The sequence below is a fragment of the Oncorhynchus nerka genome, linkage group LG16, assembly GCF_034236695.1.
Source record: "Oncorhynchus nerka isolate Pitt River linkage group LG16, Oner_Uvic_2.0, whole genome shotgun sequence".
NCBI classification, from domain to species: Eukaryota; Metazoa; Chordata; class Actinopteri; order Salmoniformes; family Salmonidae; genus Oncorhynchus; species Oncorhynchus nerka.
The window spans coordinates 5,801,092-5,824,709 of record NC_088411.1 but is presented as its reverse complement, the minus strand read 5'-3'; the positions used below and the strand labels follow the sequence as shown (position 1 = coordinate 5,824,709).

The window sequence follows — 23,618 nt, the reverse complement described above, 5'->3', positions numbered from 1 at the left end:
ATGCTGAGTGTGGAGATGTACCCCAGTTTGGCCCTTGGGCACCAACGAGTGGGAGACTGCTACTATAGAGGCGAGTGTGTGCGTCTGTCTGTCTGTGTCAATGTGTATTTGAGAGAAAGCATCAGTGTGTGTTGTGCATGTCATGTGGTGCTTTACAATTCATGGTTAATCCTTTGAAATACTGTCATAATTACCCAGTCCAATTCAGATCATGGTTAAAGTTGACCTTGTCATAATGTGTCAATCGTTACCATTGTTTCATGATAAGATCTGATCAAATGTATTAGTATGAATGTCAGAGTGTTAATATTATGTGGTAATGCTTATCTCAATGCCAAAATGGTCATTGATCAACACCAAACTCAGGATTGGAATTACTTATTTACTTATTGTGGTGTCATTTGTTATGACTATGCCACCAATGCTACAAATTGAAATGGGGATACCCTGGCCCCTTATTAAAGGAACATTTCACCTAAAAATGATCTTTTGGTATTTGTTTCATTAGTCCAATGTTGATATAGTCCCAAATATTTTGCATGTCAGCAATCAAGTTTTAATGACATAAAACGTTCAAAATACAGAAATAGAGACAATAAGATGCATTTTGCATCATACCAGTGGCATTCCTGTTTTTGGGTGGAAATTTCCTTTAATTTAGATGTTAGGTTGCACAGCACTCCCATGCTTACTTGAACCCTAACTAAAGCTAATTAATTATAATTATACGCCCCCCCCCTACCAGATAGGGAACCTCCTGCCCACATGCCCCTCTACCCCTCCTCCTATGACATGGCTGCCGGGGCCATGCCCTCTCACCCTCTGGCCCCACCCCCCGCCCGCAGCGAGCCAACCTGTAAAGGCCAGCAGGACAGCGTCAAGATGGAGCTGGAGAACGGTTCACTGTGGAAACATTTCTGCTCCGTGGGCACAGAGATGATCATCACCAAGAAGGGCAGGTGAGTGCTGTCCATCTGTGACCCATGTTGCGATTCTTTTTCAATAAAGTTTGATTTAAATGTATCTCCACTGCTAAAAGGTCAAAGATTAATAAAGGAAATTCATTTACTGGGAAATGCCTTCTCAAAATGATTATATTTATCAATCTCTCTCTCTCTCCTACTTCTTATTTCTTTCTCTTTCTCTCACCCTTCTGTTTCTTTCTCTCTATCTCACTCCATTCCTTATATCTATTTCTTTCTTCCCCCTTTGTCTCCTTCTCCTGCGCAACCTCTCTCTTTCTTTCCCTTTTCTTCTTTCTCTCTCCATCTTTTCTTCTAACGTAATGTGTAAATGTAATCAAATCATTCAGCCTAGCTGCCATTGATACTTTGTAATGCTTCTAAAATTGTGTAATACATTTGTGTAATAAAACCTTTATCTTTCCCTCTTATTCTCCCCCACCTGATTTCTGTCTCCCTTCGTCCACTCTTTCCTCCCTCCTCCAAGGCGGATGTTCCCCCAGCTGAGGGTAAAGCTGTCAGGCCTGAACCCGGCGCTGCGCTACATCCTGCTGCTGGATATGGTGGCCATGGACACCTCTCGCTACCGTTTCCAGGGCGACACCTGGCAGGTTGTGGGTGGCGCTGAGGCCCGCTTACCCGACCGGGTGTTTATCCACCCAGACTCGCCAGCCACAGGTGCCCACTGGCAGAGCAGGAGCATCTCCTTCCACCGCGCCAAGCTCACCAACAACACGCTGGACACACAGGGATATGTGAGTATAGTGGGAGAAAGAAAGTATGACAGTGAGTGTGTGTGTGTGTGTGGGGGGTTGATGTGTGTGTGTTGTGTTTGTGTGTGGGAGGGGTGGTTGATGTGTGTGTGTGTTGTGTGTGTGTTTTATAGGTGTTAATCTTGGCGTATCTATTTCTTAAAAACAAAAATGATCATGTCATACCCAACTTTCTATAATGACAATAATAATGACTTTCTTCCTTCCTCGCTCTCTCTTCTTTCTCGTAGATCATCCTCCACTCCCTCCACCGTTACCAGCCACGGGTACACGTGATTGAGGCCAGGGACGTGCTGAGGTGGGGGGGAGGGCAACACTCCTTCATCTTCCCAGAGACCCAGTTCCTCACCGTCACCGCCTACCAGAACAATAAAGTAAGGGAAGGAAGGGTGAAGGGTGTGTGAGAGAGAGAGAATGAGTGACAGTATATATGCATAAAATATCAAATGGGTAAAAGATATTATAGTTTCTCAGAGAATGTTTTTATACACTTCTAATATACAATACTTTCAATTCTTCGCATAATGGTTACTGACTGTGTGACTGATTGGCAGATCACTGAACTGAAGATCCAATCCAATCCCTTCGCTAAGGGCTTTAGAGAGGATGGCATGAATAGCAAAAGGTATAGCACACACAGACACACATGCTCACACACACACATGCACACACATCCACACACACTAATATTTCCACATACACTCACCTATCTATATTTGAATTTTCTTCCAGACAGAGGGACGTGAGGCAAAAGCGGAAGCTAAATGAACCTCTAGATATTGGTGAGTTTAATAATATTACTCAAATTTCATTCAACTTGTTCATTCCTTTTCCATCCTACAATCATTAATTGCAATGATGATGCTTTTCTGACAATTTTATGTGTCCTCCTCAATGATTTGATTTATGCATATGCTTTGTTTATTGTTTTTAAAATGATCAACTAAAATCCTATTTTACTCTGTTTTTCTGTCCCCCTACTTTCTATCTACTTCCTCTATCCTCCCTCTCAGTGAGCTGTGACCCGTGTGACTCCACTGAGCTCCTGTCTCAGTACTCCTCTTCCTCCTCCTCCTCCGACCTCCAGAGCCTGGCCCTGGCATCTCTTCCATCCCTTCCCCCTCTGCCTGAGTCTGTGTGTGGGTATGGCTCCAACGTAACGCCTTTCCAGGAGAGCCCTGTTCCAGAGCAGCAGCAGGCTCTAGACCTGGTGGGACAAACCTTCATTGCCTCCCAGATGACTGACATCACAGCTAACATCACGGCCGATATGACCAAGGGGCCACAAGATGCATCGGGCAACAAAGTCTCAGATGGAATGATGGACAGGTGAGTTTTGAGTTTATAAACATTTAAGTTCACAATGGGTGTATGTTGATTGTCTAAAGTAAGGATCTGCGACCAAGGTTAGCTCTTTGGGGCGGCAGGTAGCCGAGTGGTTAGAGCGTTGGGCCAGTAACCAAAAGGTTGCTGGAACAAATCCCCGAGCTGACAAGGTGCAAATCTGTCATTCTGCTCCTGAAAAAGGCAGGTTAACCCACTGTTCCCCGGTAGGCCATCAATGTAAATAATAATTTATTCTAAACTGACTTGCCTAGTTAAATAAAGGTTACATTTAAAATATATATATGCTTCATCTGCACTGATATGAAAATCCTGGCTATATAAAAGCAATGCGGAGATCGAGGATGCCTACCTGGACTTTGCTGGATTTCACCTGCAACCTCCTTTAATGTCAGTGAGTGCAGATGGAGACGAGGAGACAAAGACACTTTAGAGTATTGAGATGTACCCCATCCATATCTTTAAATAATTAACAAGTCATTGGTACAACACCTTTGGTCAGCTGTTATGTGTCAGTTACATTCACAGCAGGTTGCAATAATGAGATTTGTATTTTATTTTTACCTTGCAGGTCCGTTACTATGAGTCTTTCCACTTACAATGGGACATATCCAGCCACTCCTCTCGGTTCTTCCTCTTTTGACCCTGCTTCTCATCCTCAGTCTTCGTCCTCCTACCGCTCAGATCCCTCCATCTCCCAACCCTCCCCCACTTCTACTTTTAATTATCCATCCATGGCCACCACTGACTATCCCTCTATTCTCTCCTCTTCTCCTACCCTCCCTTCCTCCCCCACATCTCCCTCGCTTCAGCAAACTAGTTTCACCTACCCCACCGTGCCTATTTCCACTTCATCCTCCCCCAAGCCTCTCCTGTCCTCCACCTCCTGTCAATCCATCCTTCCATCCATCCAACAGCAAGGCCTGCTCAGTCCTCATACACCCACAAATACCTCTTTTCCATCACTCCCTCCTCCCTCCTGTCAACCCATCCAGCAGAATGGGGTGACCACCCATTCCATGCTCACTCCCCCGAACCAGGCTCTACAAGCTGTCCCCATCTCCAACCAGACTCCCCTCTGTTGGTCTTTAACCCCACAGCATACCCCTACCCAAACCTACCTCTCTCCAACGTCATCCAAACCACCCCATCTCTCTTCAACCTCTCAAGTCCCTCAACTTCTCAATCACACCCCGTTCCCTCTCTCCCTTACTCTCTTTCTTCCCATTCCGCACCTCTATCTTATCCCTTTCCCTCTCTCCCTTCATCCCTCTCTTCTTGCTCTTCAGTTCAAAATTGGACTCTTCCGAATGTTTCCTCCGGCTCCGTCCACTCCGCAGTGTCTATTCCCATCCCGACTCAGATCCAAGCTCCCTCTGTTGGGTCGTCCTTTCTTCCTTCCTCCTTCACTCACCCCCCATCCTCCCTTCCTAATCCAGTTTACCAACCCTCTTCCTGTTCCACCATTCCCTCTGTGTCCGTCGCCTCTTTCCAGCCTTCTGCCTCTTCTCACATCTCACCCTTCTCCCTGACCAACCACTCTCTCCCTCCAACGGCATGTCCCCAGAACCAGACCGCCACGCCCTCCTCCTACCCCCCGATAGCGCCCACCGAGATTGGCTCCTTCTCCCAGTTCAACTCTGGCGCACCCTATCTTCCAGAAATGGTACTTCACCATCCCTCACTCCTGCCTCCACTGGATCCCTCTCTTTCATCCTGTGTCTCCTCCTCCTCCACACCCCCTGCCCTCTATCCCCCCTTCTCTTCCTATCCTCTGCGCCTCTGTCAGGACCCCCGCTCGTCCTTCACCATACCTCTCAGGCACATGTACAGGCAGCACCAGCATGGCCACACCCACGCTCAGGGGTCCTACCTGGATATGAGTGGGAGGGCTGTATTCTGAGGTAGAGGAGATAGAAGGTAATGGTCGAGTTCCAGCCCAACATGATGTGCAGGCGTTCCATTGCATCAACCAATGGTTGTGTGCCAAGTCATCGACTGTGCATTTGGCCCGTCAGATTGCTATATCATATGATGTGGTTAGCTGATATGTTAAATACCTATCCATGCATTGTACAGTAAGATCTGGAATGCATCTGCAATGTTGTCAACAGGAAATCAACCTTTAATGTCGGCTGCAACGTCGAATGCCCCCAATGTTGTAATTTATGAAGATGACATGCATCAGAAAATGGTGTGCTGTGTATGGAGAGAAAGAGAGTGAATCAACAGAGAAGAGCTACAGTGGTCAAAACAGTTCATTGGAAATGTGGCCTTTTGCTAAACTGTTTTGTGATAGCAAGTGTGTTCATTATAAATAAATACAAATGTATAGATTGCGATCCTATGTGTAGTATTAGTTGAAGTTGTTGGAAAATAATTAGATTTCTTTTTTTACTTTGTCCGTGTGAAAGTTTGTTGACCTACTGTGCATCAAACTATGGTGACATTTTCAAGTTCCATGTTTTGTTTTGTTTTTTCTAACTAAAAAAACTGTTGAATTGGACTTAAACTTGTAAATAGTTTTTTAATCTGTTCTTTTTCAAATCCATTCCAGTATTAAAACAATGAAGTGTGTTCTTGACTATGTTTTTGTGAATCGATTACAGTGAAATTATTAGCAATTTTGTATTTATTTAACCTTTATTTTCACAGGAAAGACACATTGAGACCTAGGTCTCTTTTACAAATGCACTCTGTATATACACCATAAATATACACATTATACCAAAACTATACAGTACCAGTCAAAAGTATGGACACGCCTACTCATTCAAGGGTTTTTTCTTTATTTTACTATTTTCTACATTGTAGAATAGTAGTGAAGACATCAAAACTATGAAATAACACATATGGAATCATGTTGTAACAAAAAGTGTTGAAAAAAATCGAAATATATTTTTGAATTTAGATTCTTCAAAGTAGCCACCCATTCTCTCAACCAGTTTCACCTGGAATGCTTCAACAGTGAAGAGGCGACTCCGGGATGCTGGCCTTCAAGGCATAGTTCCTCTGTCCAGTGTCTGTGTTCTTTTGCACATCTTAATCTTTCATTTTTATTGGCCAGTCTGAGATATGTCTTTTTCTTTGCAACTCTGCCTAGAAGGACAGCATCCCGGAGTCGCCTCTTCACTGTTAACGTGGTGGATTGCAGGTACTATTTAATGAAGCTGCCAGTTGAGGACTTTTGAGGCGTCTGTTTCTCAAACTAGATGTTGTGTTATATGCTCTACAACAAAGCTTTCTTAGTGTCCAACAAGCTTTCTTTACCCTTAACCTTGTTCTGAACACCTCCAAAACAAAGGTCATGTGGTTTGGCAAGAAGAATTCCCCTCTCCTCACAGGTGTGATTACTACCTTTGAGGGTTTAGAGCTTGAGGTAGTCACCTCATACAAGTACTTGGGAGTATGGCTAAACAGTGCACTGTCCTTCTCTCAGCACATATCAAAGCTGCAGGCTAAAGTTAAATCTAGACTTGGTTTCCTCTATCCTAATCGCTCCTCTTTCACCCCAGCTGCCAAACTAACCCTGATTCAGATGACCATCCTACCCATGCTAGATTATGGAGACATCATTTATAGATAGGCAGGTAAGGGTGCTAAATGTTCTTTATCATAGGGCCAATTAGATTTGCCACCAATGCTCCTTATAGGACACATCACTGCACTCTATACTCTTCTGTAAACTGGTCCTCTCTGTATATCCGTCGCAAGACCCACTGGTTGATGCTTACTTATAAAACCCTCTTAGGCCTCACTCCCCCTTATCTGAGATATCTACTGCAGCCATCATCCTCCACAAACAACACCTGTTCTGCCAGTCACGTTCTGTTAAAGGTCCCCAAAGCACACACATCCATGGGTCTCTCGTCTTTTCAGTTCGCTGCAGCTAGCGACTGGAACGAGCTGCAACAAACACTCAAACTGGACAATTGTATCTCAATCCCTTTATTTAAAGACTCAATCATGGACACGTACTGACAGTTGTGGCTGCTTTGCATGATTAATTGTTGTCTCTACCTTCTTGCCCTTTGTGCTGTTGTCTGTGCCCAATAATGTTTGTACCATGTTTTGTGCTATAGCGATATTTGGGAGATTATTTCCTTTTCAAATAACTGAAAGTGAGAGGTTGTAATCTGAATAAAGGGAAAAGGGCCTTTCTGGAACATAGGGTTAGACATTCTTAATCATTTGCTTGAGAACCAGTTCAGATTTAAGTATAACTGTTGTATGACTGAAGCCTTTAGTGAGAAGTCTAATGCTTTAATATTTAATCATTTCTGCCCTCCAAATTCATATTCATTATATAAATAGGCCCGTTTAATTTAGTCTGGCTTGTCGTTCCAAATAAAATGGAATCTTTTTTTCTTATAATTTAAAAAACAGTTAGCTAGGTGTAGGCAAGACCATAAGCAAATAGGTCATCTGGGATATGACTAAAGAGTTAATCAGGGTGATTTTTTCACAAATAGACAAGTATTTGCCTTTCCATGGTAGCAAGATCTTATCTATTTTTGCTAACTTTCTATTAAAATGTATTATAGTGAGATCATTTATTTATTTCGGGATATGTATACCGAGTATATCACCATCAGACCATTTTATTGGTAACTACATGGTAAATAAAATCTGTATTTTTTTTTGTAAACCAATTACACCAGTACATTTATCATAATTTGATTGTAATCCACAGAGGTTCGAAAATGATCTAGATCATCTATGATGTTGTGGAGGGATCCAAGAAAAATGAATCATCAGCGTACAATGACACCTTTGTTTTCAAGCCCTGTATTTCTAATCCCTTGGTATTATTGTTGGATCTGATTTTAATAGCTAACATTTCGATGGCCATAATTAATAGATATGCCGATAATGGACAACCTTGTTTTTTAAATATTATTTAACCAAGCAAGTCAGTAAAGAACAAATTCTTATTTACAATGACGGCCTACCCCGGATGGTGCTGGGCCAATTGTGCGCCGCCCTATGGGACTCCCAATCACGGCCAGATGTGATGCAGCCTGGATTCCAACCAGGTACTACAGTGACACCTCTTGCACTGAGATGCAGTGTCTTAGACCACTGCGCCACTCGGGAGCCCGTTTTACTCCTTTCGACAGTTTCAAACTTTCTGATAAGTAGCCATTATTTACTATTTTACACCTAGGGTTACTACACATGATTTTAACCCATTTTATAAGAGATTCTCCAAAACTGAAATGTTCCAGGCATTTATATATAAACTAGAGTCGTACTTTAGCAAAAGCCATTTCAAAGTCCGCTATGAATAGCAGGCCTGGTTTCCCAGATTTTTCATAGTGTTCTATTGTTTCCAGTACTTGCCTTACATTATCTCCAATGTGCCGTCCATGTAAAAACCCTGTCTGATTAGAATTAACAATGTCCGACAAAAACTTTTTAATTCTATGCACTAAACATTTTGCTAGAACGTTTGCATCACAACACTGAAGTGTAATTTTTTAAATGGACCGGATCTTTACATTTCCCATATATCCTGTTTCAGTCATAATTAACTCAGACCTTCTTGTTGAGTGTCTGATAATCTACCATTTACACAGGAGTGGTTAAAACATGCTACTAATGGTCCTCTGAGAATATCAAAAAAAGGTTTGGTATTCCATTCAGCCCTGGAGTTTTCCCTGACTTAAAATGCTTTAATTGCATCAAGAAGTTCCTCCTCTGTAATTTCACCTTCACATGAGTCTTTCTGTACAGATGTTAATTTGACATTATTAATAGATATAATTAGCTTCGCTTAGAGGAGATGGAGGACACTGAAACTAAAACATATACCTAAAGTACTTTGCTTCCTCTTTCAAAATATCATTTGGTGAATCAAGAGTTGACTGTCATTTTTAACAAGTTTCAGTCAATTCTATTTTGAAGATAAAACATTAATTTGGTGCATTTTTCCCCATATTCCATCCAGTTTGCTTTATTATTATCATATATTACACTTGATCATTGTTGAATAAGTTCCTCAATTTATTTTTGTTTTTCCTCTAACTTATGGTACCGTTTTTATTGCCATCTATCTCTTCTGTTAGACCTATTTCCTTTGTTAGTATGGATTCGTTGACCTAAATTGCTTTTGTTTTCGAGATATGTACTGAATAGCATGGCCTCTAAAGGCACATTTAAAAGTATCCCATACAATAAGTGGATTTACTGTACCTATGTTATGTCGGAAACATTCAGTCATAAATTCCTCTGTCCTAGTTAAAAACAAGTTATCATCCAAAAGCCTTTGATTAAATTTCCAATATCCTCACCCACGTGGAAATTCAGTAAGACTAATGTACATGCCAATTATCTGATGGTCCGACCGCATTCTATCCCTATCAACACTTTTTTCACTTTTGGTGCCAATGAGAATGACTTGTGAAAGAAGTCAAGACAACTAGCTTGATTGAGCTTCCGCCATCAAATCAAACTTCATTTGTCACATGTGCCAAATGCAACAAGTGTAGACCTTACCATGAAATGCTTACTTACAAGCCCTTTGCCAACAGTGCAGTTCAAGAAAGAGTTAAGAAATATTTACCAAATAAACAAAAGTAAAAAAAACATTTTCTGACCCATGGCATGTGAATGTTTATTCTTTTAAGCTTGGAAAAGTGACCCTTAAACCCAGACTTGGACCACACAACCACTCCACTGAATAGCAGGCTGGAGATTGCTTTCCAATGCTTGCAGTTAGCCACTGATTCCTTCCAAACTACTCATTGTTGAATTTGTGATTTCCAACTTGTTGTGTAATGTTTATGTCCAATAAGCACCGATACGTTTTATCTGTCATTTCTCTTCATATCCTTCATATGAAGGATTGAAAAGGATTTTCCAGTAGATTGTCAACATGATTCATGATGATGAATGCTTGTCTAGCTTGCTAGCCAAGATTTTGAAAGTATGATATTGACATGATCAGTACAATCAAAGTGTCACGTTCTGACCATAGTTATTGTGTGTTTTCCTGGTTTTAGTGTTGGTCAGGACGTGAGCTGGGTGGGCATTCTATGTTGTGTGTCTAGTTTGTCTATTTCTATGTTTGGCCTAATATGAGAATGGTTCTCAATCAGAGGCAGGTGTTAGTCATTGTCTCTGATTGGGAACCATATTTAGGTAGCCAGTTTTGTGTTGGGTTTTGTGGGTGGTTGTTTCCTGTCTTTGCGTTTTCTGCACCAGTTAGGACTGTTTTGGTTTTGCCACGTTTATTGTTTTGTATTCTGTTCATGTTTAGTTTTCTTATTAAAAAACATGAACTCTAACCACGCTGCGTTTTGGTCCGCCTCTCCTTCGACGGAAGAATCCCGTTACACAAAGCTAGATATAACGTGATTGTAGATAATTTTATCTGTGGCCAATTACCATGAGCATTCTTGGATGGGTACTTCTAATGTAATTATATGGTAGCACCCATGGGGCTTGGAATTTTCGAGCTCTGCCCGTAGATTTTGCGGTGATGTCGTATCCCCATGAGTGAAAGAATACTGAGCAAATCACAGTGCAACTAGAGAACATGACCAACCTCTACGCTTCGCAGAAAGCACTGAGCTAGGCTGAAAATTGGTTCCAGGTTGCACCAGTGGAGACATGGCCTCATTAACTAATTATTTTTAATTTATTTTTTACATTGTTTGCAAACATTATTTATTTCATTGCACTTTTACTTAACCAGGTAGGCTAGTTGAGAACAAGTTCTCATTTACAACTGCAACCTGGCCAAGATAAAGCCAATCAGTTTGACACATACAACAACACAGAGTTACACATGAAATAAACAAACATACAGTCAATAATACAGTAGGAAAACAAGTCTGTATACATTGTGTGCAAGTGAGGTAAGATAAGGGAGGTAAGGCAATAAATAGGCCATGTTGGTGAAGTAATTACAATATAGCAATTAAACACTGGAATGGTAGATGTGCAGAAGATGAATGTGCAAATAGAGATACTGGGGTGCAAAGGAGCAAGATAAATAAACAAATACAGTATGGGGATGAGGTAGGTAGATAGATGGGCTGTTTACAGATGGTCTATGTCCAGGTGCAGTGATATGTGAGCTGCTATGACAGCTGGTGCTTAAAGCTAGTGAGGGAGATGTGTCTCCAGCTTCAGGTGTTTTTGCAGTTCGTTCCAGTCATTGGCAGCAGAGAACTGGAAGGCGGCCAAATGAAGAATTGGCTTCAGAGGTAACCAGTGAGATATACCTGCTGGAGCGCGTGCTACGGGTGGGTGCTGCTATGGTGACCAATGAGCTGAGATAAGGTGGGGCTTTACCTAGCAAAGACTTGTAGATGACCTGGAGCCAGTGGGTTTGGTGATGAGTATGAAGCGAGGGCCAACCAACGAGAGTGTACAGGTCACAGTGGTGGGTAGTATATTGGGCTTTGGTGACAAAACGGATGGCACTGCGATAGACTGCATCCAATTTGTTGAGTAGAGTGTTGGAGGTTATTTTGTAAATGACATCGCCGAAGTCGAGGATCGGTAGGATGGTCAGTTTTAAGAGGTTATGTTTGGCAGCATGAATGAAGGATGCTTTGTTGCGAAATAGGAAGCCGATTCTAGATTTAATCTGCCCGAGAATTGAACTCTGTAGCACCCCCATAGAGACTGCCGGAGGTCCGGACAACAGGCCCTCCGATTTGAAACACTGACCTCTATCAGAGAAGTAGTTGGTGAACCAGGCGAGGCAATCATTTGAGAAACCAAGGCTGTTGAGTCTGCCGATAAGAATGTGGTGATTGACAGAGTCAAAAGCCTTGGCCAGGTCGATGAATACGGCTGCACAGTATTGTCTCTTATCGATGGTGGTTATGATATCGTTTAGGACCTTGAGCGTGGCTGAGGTGCACCCATGACCAGCTCTGAAACCAGATTGCATAGCAGAGAAGGTACGGTGGGATTCAAAATGTTCAGAAATCTGTTTGTTTGCGTCTCACCTACCTTAGAGAGGTTAACATCCCACCATGCCAACATCCGGTGAAACTGCAGAGAGCTAACATTCTAAATACAACATTTGTTATAGTAAACATTCTTGTAAATACATGTATCTAACATCATTTAAAAGATGAAGACCTTATTAATCCAGCCGCTGTGTCAGATTTCAAAAAGGCTTTACTGCGAAAGCAAACCATGCGATTTTCTGAGGACAGCTCCCCGCAAGTATTACTAGCATTTTCCAACCAAGCATTAGCGTCACGAAAGTCAGAAATAAAAATAAAATAAATCGCTTACCTTTGAAGATCTTCCTCTGGTGGCAATGCCAAGTGTCCTAACTACACAGTGAATGTTCGTTTTGTTTGATAAAATCCATTTTTATAGCCTAACACGAAATATTTGTAAACTGCTTGCGTCGTGATTTCCGTCTCATTCAACTTTGCGTTCGTGGTAATTACACACACTAAACAAACGCTTATCCAGTCATGGTTGGTTTCATTGCAATCCTCTGGTTGTTACTAACACAACCATACTTGATGGTTCTTTTCCCGGGACGTATTGACCGGAACAAACCAATTTGAAGACACCAATCAATGACCTCATTGCGCACCAATGGTAGGACCGGTCTATCGTTGATTGACTGTATTTTGGCCCAATGACCACTGATCATCTTGAAATTTAGCTTGGAAGATAGCCAATGAGCTGAGGTAAACGGCAATATGTAATGGTTATACATTCGAAGACCATCCTTTGTCGTAAACTCTGGCGTAAAAGAGGTTAATTCGCTAGTGCAAATCCTACTTGACGGAGCCACAAGTGTTACGCATAGCAGTACATAGTCAAGAGCATTTTCAGCAAGTTTATATATTTAAATTATGGCGAATAAATCAGGAAAAGCTAAAACAAAGTCTAGGTATACAGATTTAACACAAATTATAGAGGAAATTGATAGAGAAAGCGAGACCGAGTTGCTTCAGGAAGATGAATCTTTCAGCGAAGCTAGTTTTGACTCCCAGGTGGAAGACATGTTTCTGCACGGCAAAGATGCCATGCTGGACTGGTAATATGGTCTAATGCTATTTTCTTATTTTACTTGCAATATATAAAATATCATGAGTAATGAAATATGTAAAGTACACATTGGCTATTGTGTGTGTGTGTGTGTGTGTGTGTGTGTGTGTGTGTGTGTGTGTGTGTGTGTGTGTGTGTGTGTGTGTGTGTGTGTGTGTGTGTGTTATATTTATTACATTTATTTTACATAAACATGAAATGGAACAGCCCTTCACCAGTTCACCATAGTGATTATGTTCCCTGTACTCTATATATATCTGTTTATTTTACATGTTGATACAGGGCTCATACGTGAAAGTATTGTTACTGATTTTTTAAATCTTTCACAGTGGCAGTGATTCTGATTATGAGCCGCCAATGTCTAGGTGTCCATCTCCCTCTGAAGCTGGTCCATCCAGCCGGACCCCCGCTGTCTCCGGCTCCACACCTACCCGGCCATCTAGAGATGTGAAGTCAGTGACAAAGAAGAGGAGGTGGGGAAGAGAGAAACCTGCAGACAGAGGGCCAGAGGGTTGTTGGCACTCTGTGTTAGAAGATTATGTGGAACCAAATCCACCAGTTTGTAGACCCAAAAGGCAGCCAGGACCTCAACTAAACATGACTGCAAAGTACAGCCCCCTTTAACTTTTTCAACTGTTTTTCACCTCATCAGTTGTTGATTCCCTGGTGTCGAACACCAATAAGTACAGGGCTAAGAAGCAGGCAGGAAAGAAAGAGGCATGGAAGACCATTTCCAGGTCAGACCTTTTCTGCTACTTTTCAATGGTCATTTACATGGGGCTGGTGAAGTTGAAAACTCTAAGGGACTACTGGAAAACGTCAGCTCTCTATCAACTGCCTTTCCCCATGACTGTCATGTCTTGTAAAAGGTTTCTGACTATCTCACGGGCGCTTCACATCAGTGACCCAGAAGTTGATGGGGAGAATGAGAAGAAGAGAGGCACACCAAGGTTTGATAGGCTCTGCAAAATCAAAGCTCTCTACACCAACATTGTTGAGGCCTGCAAGACCTATTTTCAGCCTGCCCAGAACCTATCCATCGATGAGAGGATGGTAGCCTCAAAGGCCAGAATCAGCCTCAAACAATACATGTGTAACAAACCAACCAAATGGGGTTACAAAAAGTTCGTTTTGGCTGATTCTGTGTGTGCCTACACGTGCAATTATTTTGTTTATGAGGGGAAGAGCAGTTGTGTGACCGGTAATGGACTGGGTTATGATTCTGTTATGGAGTTATTCGATTTTCAACTGCTGGGGAAGGGCTACAAACTGTTTGTGGACAACTTCTACACAAACCCTACACTGTTTACAGAGCTGAGGAAGCAGGATGTGTGGGCTTGTGGCACCATTCGGACCAACAGAGTGGGCTTTCCAAAAACCAGGGTGAATGACATGCCTAAGCGGATTGTTTGGGGTACCATGAGATGGATTCGCGAGGATGCCCTGCTCTTTGTAAAGTGGGTGGATACCAGAGAGGTGGTCATGTGCACAACTATCCACAAGTCCTTCAGTGGCGATCACGTCGTCAGGCGTGTGAAGGACGCTACTGGTGCATTGACCACAAAAAAATTCCCCATTCCAGCTGCTGTGAAGGACTACAACAAGGGCATGGGAGGTGTGGACCTGTCAGATGCACTGATAGGATACTACAAGGTTCTCCACAAGACAATGAAATGGTATAAGACATTGTTTTATAATTTCATCGACATTGCTGTGGTGAATGCCTTCAACCTCCAGAAGGAAATGGCTGAGAGCTGTGGACATCCCCCCCATCTCACAGCTAGCCTTCAGGGAGCTGCTCATCCAGGAGCTTGCTAGCTACAGCAAGTCCACTGTAGAACCTTCTGTCCCCTCTACCTCTGTCCCTTCTGCTCCAACCAGTGGTGTTCACCTGCCCAGATTCATCTCTGCAGGCATGAATGTGCCTCGGGGCAAAAAGGGCACAGTAGGGAGACGTCGTTGTGCCCTTTGTCACAGGAAATGCCCCATCACCAGCACCACCTGTTGAGTAAGCCTTTGCTTTACAGCAGAAAGAGACTGCTATGGGCCATGGCATCAGCAGCACAATATTGTGTAGAGGACTGAGGGTCTTCACAATATTGTAAATAGAAAATATGTAAATAGTTACCCTTGTTATTTGTTTATGTTTAACTATTGTTATTATTTTTTTATATATATTTTGGTGTGTGTTAGAATAGCTGTATTTTGTATATAGTGCTTTCCTTCAAAATGTAGTACCAATTCGGCCACTTGGGTACATTTGGGTACATTTGTGTGGGACACCTGGGTGACTTCATGCTCAATGTCATGTCGCTCGCTCATTTTTGAAGTTATCTGTCTAAAACTTTGCTCAGCTATTGTTGCCATCTTATGTTCTTCATTTAAACCATCCACAGCGTCTTATCTGTATGTTTGGCTGTTCTTGGTCATTTGAAAGATGATGCAGCAACAATAAAAACCGAAAATGTATGTTTATTTCCTTGTATTTTCTTCTACCAGATCTATTGTGTTATATTCTCCTACATTCAATTCACATTTCCACAAAATTCAGAGTGTTTCCTTTCAAATGACACCAAAAATATGCATATCCTTGCTTCTGGGCCTGAGCTACATGCAGTTAGATTAGGGTATTCTTTAGGCGGAAATTGAGAAGAAGGGGGAAGTTAACTTGGCTTTCAAAGACCTTTGAAAAGCAGGGTAAGATAGATATTTGTCTGTAGCAGTTTGGGTCTAGAGTGTCTCCCCCTTTGAAGAGGGGGACGACCGCAGCTGCTTTCCAATCTTTGGGAATCTCAGATGATACGAAAGAGAGATTGAATAGGCTAGTAATAGGGGTTGCAATATTTTCGGCAGATGATTTTAGAAAAATAGGGTCCAGATTGTCTAGCCCGGTTGATTTGTAGGGGTCCAGATTTTGCAGCTCTTTCAGAACATCAGCTATCTAGTTTGGGTGAAGGAGAAATGGGGGAGGCTTGGGCAATTTGCTTGTGGGGGGTGCAGGGCTGTTGACTGGGGTAGTGGTAGCCAGGTGGAAAGCATGGCCAGCCGTAGAAAAATGCTTATTGAAATTCTCAATTATAGTGAATTTATCGGTGGTGAAAGTGTTTCCTAGCCTCAGTGCAGTGGGCATCTGGGAGGAGGTGCTCTTATTCTCCATGGACTTTACAGTGTCCCAGAACTTTTTGAGTTTGTGCTACAGGGTACAAATATCTGTTTGAAAAAGCTAACCTTAGCTTTCCTAACTCCCTGTGTATATTGGTTCCTAAGTTCCCTGAAAAGTTGCATATCACGGGGTGTCACGGCTTATAGGAGTAGTGGGTGGAGAAGTCAGGCGCAGAGAGCAGAGGTAGTTCAATCGTGATCTTTTAATCCAGAACAACAAGTAATGGTAACGACAAACACTAAGGCGCATCACTTAAACCAGCCCAAAAGCAGGACCAAACAGTCCGGAGAAAATAGTCCACGAGAATACACACCACATGAACAGAAAAACAAGCCCGCACAAAAGCAGGCGGGCATACCTGGTTTAAATAGCCCAAATCAAAACCCAAACAAGAAACAGGTGTAACAAATCAGACAAAACTAACTGAAACAGAAAAGGGGATCGGTGGCAGCTAGTAGACCGGCGACGACGACCGCCGAGTGCCGCACGAACAGGAAGAGGAACCACCTTCGGCGGTATTCATGACACGGGGGCTATTTGATGCTAATGCAGAACGCCACAGGATGTTTTTGTGCTGGTCAACGGCAGACAAGTCTGGAGAGAACCAAGGGCTATATCTGTTCCTGGTTCTACATTTGTTGAATGGGGCATGCTTATTTAAGATGATGAGGAAGGCACTTTTAAAGAATAACCAGGAATCCTCTACTGACGGGATGAGGTCAATATCCTTCCAGGAAATACCCGGGCCAGGTCGATTAGAAAGGCCTGCTCGCTGAAGTGTTTTAGGGAGCGTTTGACAGTGATGAGGGGTGGTCGTTTGACCGCAGACCCATTACATATGCAGGCAATGAGGCAGTGATTGCTGAGATCTTGGTTGAAAACAGCAGAGGTGTATTTGGAGGGCAAGTTGGTTAGGATGATAACTATGAGGGTGCCCGTGTTTACAGCTTTGGGGTTGTACCTGGTAGGTTCATTGATAATTTGTGTGAGATTGAGGGCATCAAGCTTAGATTGTAGGATGGCCGGGGTGTTTAGGTCACTTAGCAGGACGAACTCTGAAGATAGATGGGGGACAATCAGTTCACATATGGAGTTCAGAGCACAGCTGGAGGCAGAGGGTGGTCTACAGCAAGCGGCAACGGTGAGAGACTTGTTTCTGGAAAGGTGGATTTTAAACCTCTCTGGGATATGTGGGACGGTAGCGTCTCACCTGGCCAAAAGCTAGTGAAAATGCAGAGCGCCAAATTCAAATAAATTACTATAAAAATCTAACTTTCATGAAATCACACATGCAAGATAACAAATTAAAGCTACACTTATTGTGAATCCAGCCAACATGTCAGATTTCAAAAAGGCTTTTTGGCGAAAGCAAACAATGCTATTATCTGAGGATAGCACCACAGTAAACAAAGAGAGAGAAGCGTATTTCAACCCTGCAGGCAAAAACGCAGAAATAGAAAATATAATTGATGCCTTACATTTGACAAGCTTCTTTTGTTGGCACTCCAATATGTCCCATAAACATCACAAATGGTCCTTTTGTTCGATTAATTCCGTCGATATATATCCAAAATGTCCATTTATTTGGCGCATTTGATCCAGAAAAACACTGGTTCCAAATTGCGCAACGTGACTACAAAATATTTCAAAAGTTACCTGTAAACTTTCCTAAAACATTTCAAGCTACTTTTGTGATACAACTTTAGGTATTAATCAATAAAATTGAAGATGGGATGATCTGTGTTCAATACAGGAGGAAAACAAACTGTAGCTAGCTTTCTGGTCACGCGCCTCTTTCTAACAGTACACTTCAAGTTACCCTCGTTCAAGATGGCCGTACTTCTTCATTACACAAAGGAAAAACCTCAACTAATTTCTAAAGACTGCTGACATCCAGTGGAAGCGATAGGAACTGCAAGAAATCTTAGAAAATCTTAGAAATCTGGATTCCCAATGAAAATTCTTTGAAAAGAGAGTGACCTAAAAAAAAAATCTGAATGGTTTGTCCTCGGGGTTTCGCCTGCTAAATAAGTTCTGTTATACTCATAGACATGATTCAAACCGTTTTAGAAACTTCAGAGTGTTTTCCATCCAAATACTAATAATATGCATATCTTATCTTCTGGGGATGAGTAGCAAGCAGTTGAATTTGGGCATGCATTTCATCCGGACGTGAAAATACTGCCCCCTGTCACCAAGAAGTTAAAAGTAGAAGCTCAAATTGTTTTTGTACAGACCTGCATAGTAATACAGAACTCTGCAGGCTATCTCTGCAGTAGATTGCAACACCGCCCCCTTTGGCAGTTCTATTTTGTCAGAAAATGTTATAGTTAGGGATGGAAATTTCAGTGTTTTTGGTGGTCTTCCTAAGCCCGGATTCAGACACGGCTAGGGCATCTGGGTTGGCAGAGTGTGCTAAAGCAGTGAATAAAACAAACTTAGGGAGGAGGCTTCTAATGTTAACATGCATGAAACCAAGGCTTTTATGGTTATAGAAGTCAACAAATGAGAGCACCTGGGGAATAGGAGTGGAGCTAGGTGCTGCAGGACCTGGATTTATCTCTACCTCACCAGAGGAACAGAGGAGGAGTAGGATATTGGTACGGCTAAAAGCTTTGAGAACTGGTTGTCTAGTACGTCCGGAACAGAGAGTAAAAGGAGCAGGTTTCTGGGTGCGATAGAATAGATTCAAGGCATAATGTACAGACAAAGGTATGGTAAGATGGGGATACAGTGGAGGTAAACCTAGGCATTGAGTGATGATGAGAGAGATATTGTCTCTAGAAACATGATTTAAACCAGGTGATGTCATTGCATGTATGGGAGGTGGAACTAAAGGGTAAGGTATATTGAGCAGGGCTAGAGGTTCTACAGTGAAATAAGACAATAATCACTAACCAGAACAGCAATGGACAAGGCATAATAAGGAGAGGCATGCGTAGCCGAGTGATCATAACGGTCCAGTGAGTAGTGAAGCTGGTTGGAGACACGGCAACTTCTACCAAGTAACCTTCCAATTGTTCTCCACTACTCCACCTGCCAAAGCCCCTCCCAAGTTGGATTGTCATCCCAGTGACCGGCAGACCACCCACGTTCCCCCGGATCCCTAGGCCCCCCGAAAGGCCAGGACCCATCCTTCGAAAAGAGCACACAGTGCCACCCACAGAACAGAAGCAGATCAACCGATGCTCAACGGTTGTTACATTCCAGAGCCCAACTCAAGAAAGGACCTGATGGCTTTGTAGGACCAACCCTGCCAGGCAGGCTCAGAATCTTGAGGGGGCGGTGCTGCTCTAGTAGGTCTCGGACCACATTTATCTTTCTGTTTTGACTGCATATAGGCAGCTTACAGCAGGCCCATAAAACAGTTAGGGACTTCTCTTTAGTGTATGGGTCATTCAGGTGGGTGTCTAGGGTATAGGGTTGTGGACCATTCCATTATGATAGGACAATAAATAAATAAATGAGATGTATAATTATTTTTTTAAGGTAGTTCCATCATGATAGAACAATACAGAAATAAATGAGATGTATAATTCATATCAAATGTATATCCCTCATCTGCACAAAACTGAAAGCTCTCTCTCACAAGACCTGCTCACAGACACACATTGGTTCACTCACTTAACGCCACCCTTTACCAAACACGAAAAACACACACCACACCTTTCATCACAATACATCCACACATACCCACATACGGTGCCTTCTGTTTACTGTGTGTTTCTCCCCACCATGTTAAATGTGTTATTTTGTGTTCCAATTCCTTATATTTGAAGATGTGTTATTTTGCTAGTTATCCTTTCTTCTAATGCTGTCTAATCCGTTTATAAAGAACTATAAATGGAAAATTGAATACTAATTATTTTACAACATTCCTTATCTTGTTTGGTACAGCGTAGTTGTACTTGATTTATTTAATAAATATTGCATTTCTATCATTTTTTTGTATTATTACAATCCCTACCATGGCTAGTATAGGGTGTTCCCTTATTCGCCTTCTCTATGAAAACGTTGTAATTTTTAGAATAGCCATAGTAGTCTTTGTGTCTCAGAACATTTGGTTGTCAATATACAGTTCATCGACTACGAGAGCTACACGCTTCCCTTTCAATCTATTTGCCTTTTGGCAAACTCCAAGCGAGCTGTTATGTGCCTTTTACTGAGGAGTGGCTTCTGTCTGGCCCCTCTATCATAAAGGCCTGATTGGTGGAGTCCTGAAGAGATGGTTGTCCATCTGGAAGGTTCTCCCATCTCCACAGGGGACCTCTGGAACTCTGTCAGAATGACGATTGGGTTCTTGGTCACCTCCTTGACCAAGGCCCTTCACCCCTGATTACTCAGTTTGGCAAGGCGGCCAGCTCTAGGAAGAGTCAAAACTTCTTCCATTTAAGAACGAGGGAGGCCACTGTGTTCTTGGGGACCTTCAATGCTACGGAAATGTTTTGGAACTCTTCCCCATATCTGTGCCTCGACACAAAACTGTCTCGGAGCTCTATGGACAATTCCTTTGACCTCATGGCTTGGTTTTTGCTCTGGTTTGTGCCTTTCCAAATCATGTCCAATCAATTGAATTTTCCACAGGTGGACTCCAGTCAAGTTGTAGAAACATCTCAGCATCTCAGGATCTCTCTGTACTTTTCTCCGTTCATCTTTCCCTCGCTCCTGACTAGTCTCCCAGTCCCTGCCACTGAAAAAAATCCCCACAGCTTGATGCTGCCTCCACCATAGTTCACCGTAGGGATGGTATTGGCCAGGTGATGAGCGGTGCCTGGTTTCATCCAGAGTTGATGCTTGACATTCTGGCCAAATAGTTCGATTTTGGTTTCATCAGACCAGAGAATCTTGTTTCTCATGGTCTGAGAATCCTTTAGGTGCATTTTGGCAAACTCCAAGTGGGCTGTCATGTGCTTTTGGAGTGGCTTCTGTCTGGCCACTATACCAATCAGGCTTGATTGGTGGAGTGCTTCAAAGATGGTTGTCCTTCTGGAAGGTTCTTCAATCTCCACAGAGGAACTCTGGAGCTTTGTCAGAGTGACCATCGGGTTCTTGGTCACCTCCCCAACCAAGGCCCTTCTCCCCGATTGCTCAGTTTGGTCGTAAGTCCAGCTCTAGGGAGAGTCTGGTGGTTACAAAGCTTCTTCCATTTAAGAATGATGGGGGCCACTGTGTTCTTGGGGACCTTCAATCCTGCAGAAATGTTTTGATACCCTTCCCTAGATCTGTGCCTCGACATAATCCTGTCTTGGAGCTCTACCAACTTGTTTTTTCTTCTGACATGCACTGTCAACTGTTGGACCTTATATAGACAGGTATGTGCATTTCCAAATTATGTCCAATGAATTGAATTTACCACACGGCTGCGTGGTCCCATGGTGTTTATACTTGCGTACTATTGTTTGTACAGATGAACGTGGTAACTTCAGGCGTTTGGAAATTGCTCCCAAGGATGAACCAGACTTGTGGAGGTCTACTATTTATTTTCTGAGGTCTTGGCTGATTTATTTTGATATTCCCATGATGTCAAGCAAAGATGCACTGAGTTTGAAGGTAGGTCTTGAAATACATCCACAGGTACACCTCCAATTGTCTCAAATGATGTCAATTAGCTTCTAAAGCCATGACATCATTTTCTGGAATTTCCCAAGCTGTTTAAAGGCACAGTCAACTTAGTGTATGTAAACTTCTGACCCACTGGAATTATAAGTGAAATAATCTGTCTGTAAACAATTGTTGAAAAATGACTTGTGTCATGCACAAAGTAGATGTCCTAACCGACTTGCCAAAACTATAGTCTGTTAACAAGAAATATGTGGAGTGGTTGAAAAATGAGTTTTAATGACTCCAACCTAAGTGTATGTAAACTTCCTACATCAACTGTATGTAAATCTGATATTTAAGTTTTTATTTTTCATAATGTATATAAACCTGTTTTTGCTTTGTAATTGTGGGGTATTGTGTGTAGATTGATGAGAGGAAAAAGTGATGTATTCAATTTTAGGATGAGGCTGTACTTTTCGAATGCACTGTATAGGACCCACCCCCCATCCTGGGATATCGATGCCTGATGATGACCTAAAGGTCAAACCATAGTAACATTAAAATCACCTGGGAGCATGAAGAATCCAGCCACGCAGCCATTTTATCGTACTTATGCTGGAAATAGAATGCATGGAAGTGAATGAGAGAAAACAGTCGGGGTCACGAGCATCAATGGTGTCACAAGCATATAGCACAAGTTTATTTTTCTTGCATCTTCGCGGAGCAGTGCTCTAAATGATCTGTCAGAAATAGACTGTATATGCATTGTTACCTCTGGAATTGTCAAATGTATAGTTAAAAAGTGTCTATTTGGTGATGATAAATTAAAGGCTAATCTCAGAAACCCAGAACTAAAGTCTTGCATAATTAACTGACTCAGATGGTTGATTAAGTTGTGGGGGGAGTTTAGAAAAGTGTTAGAAAAGACACTAGAGCGAGGAGCAGAAGCAGCGTGGTAGCTCCACCCCCATCTCTCTGCAAGCTTCAGGCTATGGGCCAAATGTCCCCCTCCTCTTCAATCTGCACACAAGTGTTATGCTAATGATAGTTTGTCGACACGTATGGTTTGTCTGGACTTGTGGCTAGATGGCATAGGCCGTACACCTCTATCCAGTTGTCACGTCAGGGACTACAGTAGTTGAGAACTGTACCATTTTTAGCTAAGCCTAACCCTTTTCCTAACCCTAACCTCATTCTCCTAACCTGCTGTGTTAGTTCTCCTGATCTGCTATGTAAACAAACCATCAGTATCACCACACTGGATACTGTTCTACAACTTCCTCATTAGTCGTCGCATCCCACAGTCAGATGCTATGGTACCATTTATGTTACGTACGTCTGTCCACGATAGAGTATGTATATGGGCTGGTAGTGGTTATGAAAAACAGGGTAGAAATGCATGAACACAACAACATTCTACATTTATCAACTGGATTGGGTTTGGGAATGATGTATCACGTTGTCAATGTACGTTGTTGACCGTGTCGTTATTGTCGATTACAGCCAACTGCCAGTTCAAACAAAGTGCATGGTTGTTAACGGTTTGAATGAATCCAATCGGGTCTAGAGATTGAGTGGGTCATAGCAAATGTGTATAGTTAAAACCTATATTGGGCTGCAGCCTGCAGGTTCTGGTTTATCTGACAAATAAGCGACCTATTTGAAAACAATGCAACAGCCTACCTGTGTTGATTTCAATCATGTGTGAATAGACTAGGCAACGGCTGGAAATCTTGAGAAATGAGGTCAAGTCAATAAATTCAGGTGTTTTAAATTTAAAAAATAAAACAATTGAAAAAC

The 23,618-nt window shown here is 42.4% G+C and overlaps 1 protein-coding gene across 1 annotated transcript; it reads left to right on the top strand.

Annotated features, from left to right (window-relative positions):
- tbx6 (T-box transcription factor 6) lies at positions 1 to 4,982 on the top strand. Its single transcript, XM_029685581.2, is given in 9 exon segments — positions 1 to 70; positions 746 to 959; positions 1,450 to 1,717; positions 1,966 to 2,109; positions 2,290 to 2,360; positions 2,468 to 2,517; positions 2,749 to 3,064; positions 3,651 to 4,165; positions 4,168 to 4,982. Coding segments are annotated over 9 exon segments (2,463 nt in total).
- Positions 4,983 to 23,618: the final 18,636 nt, after the last annotated feature.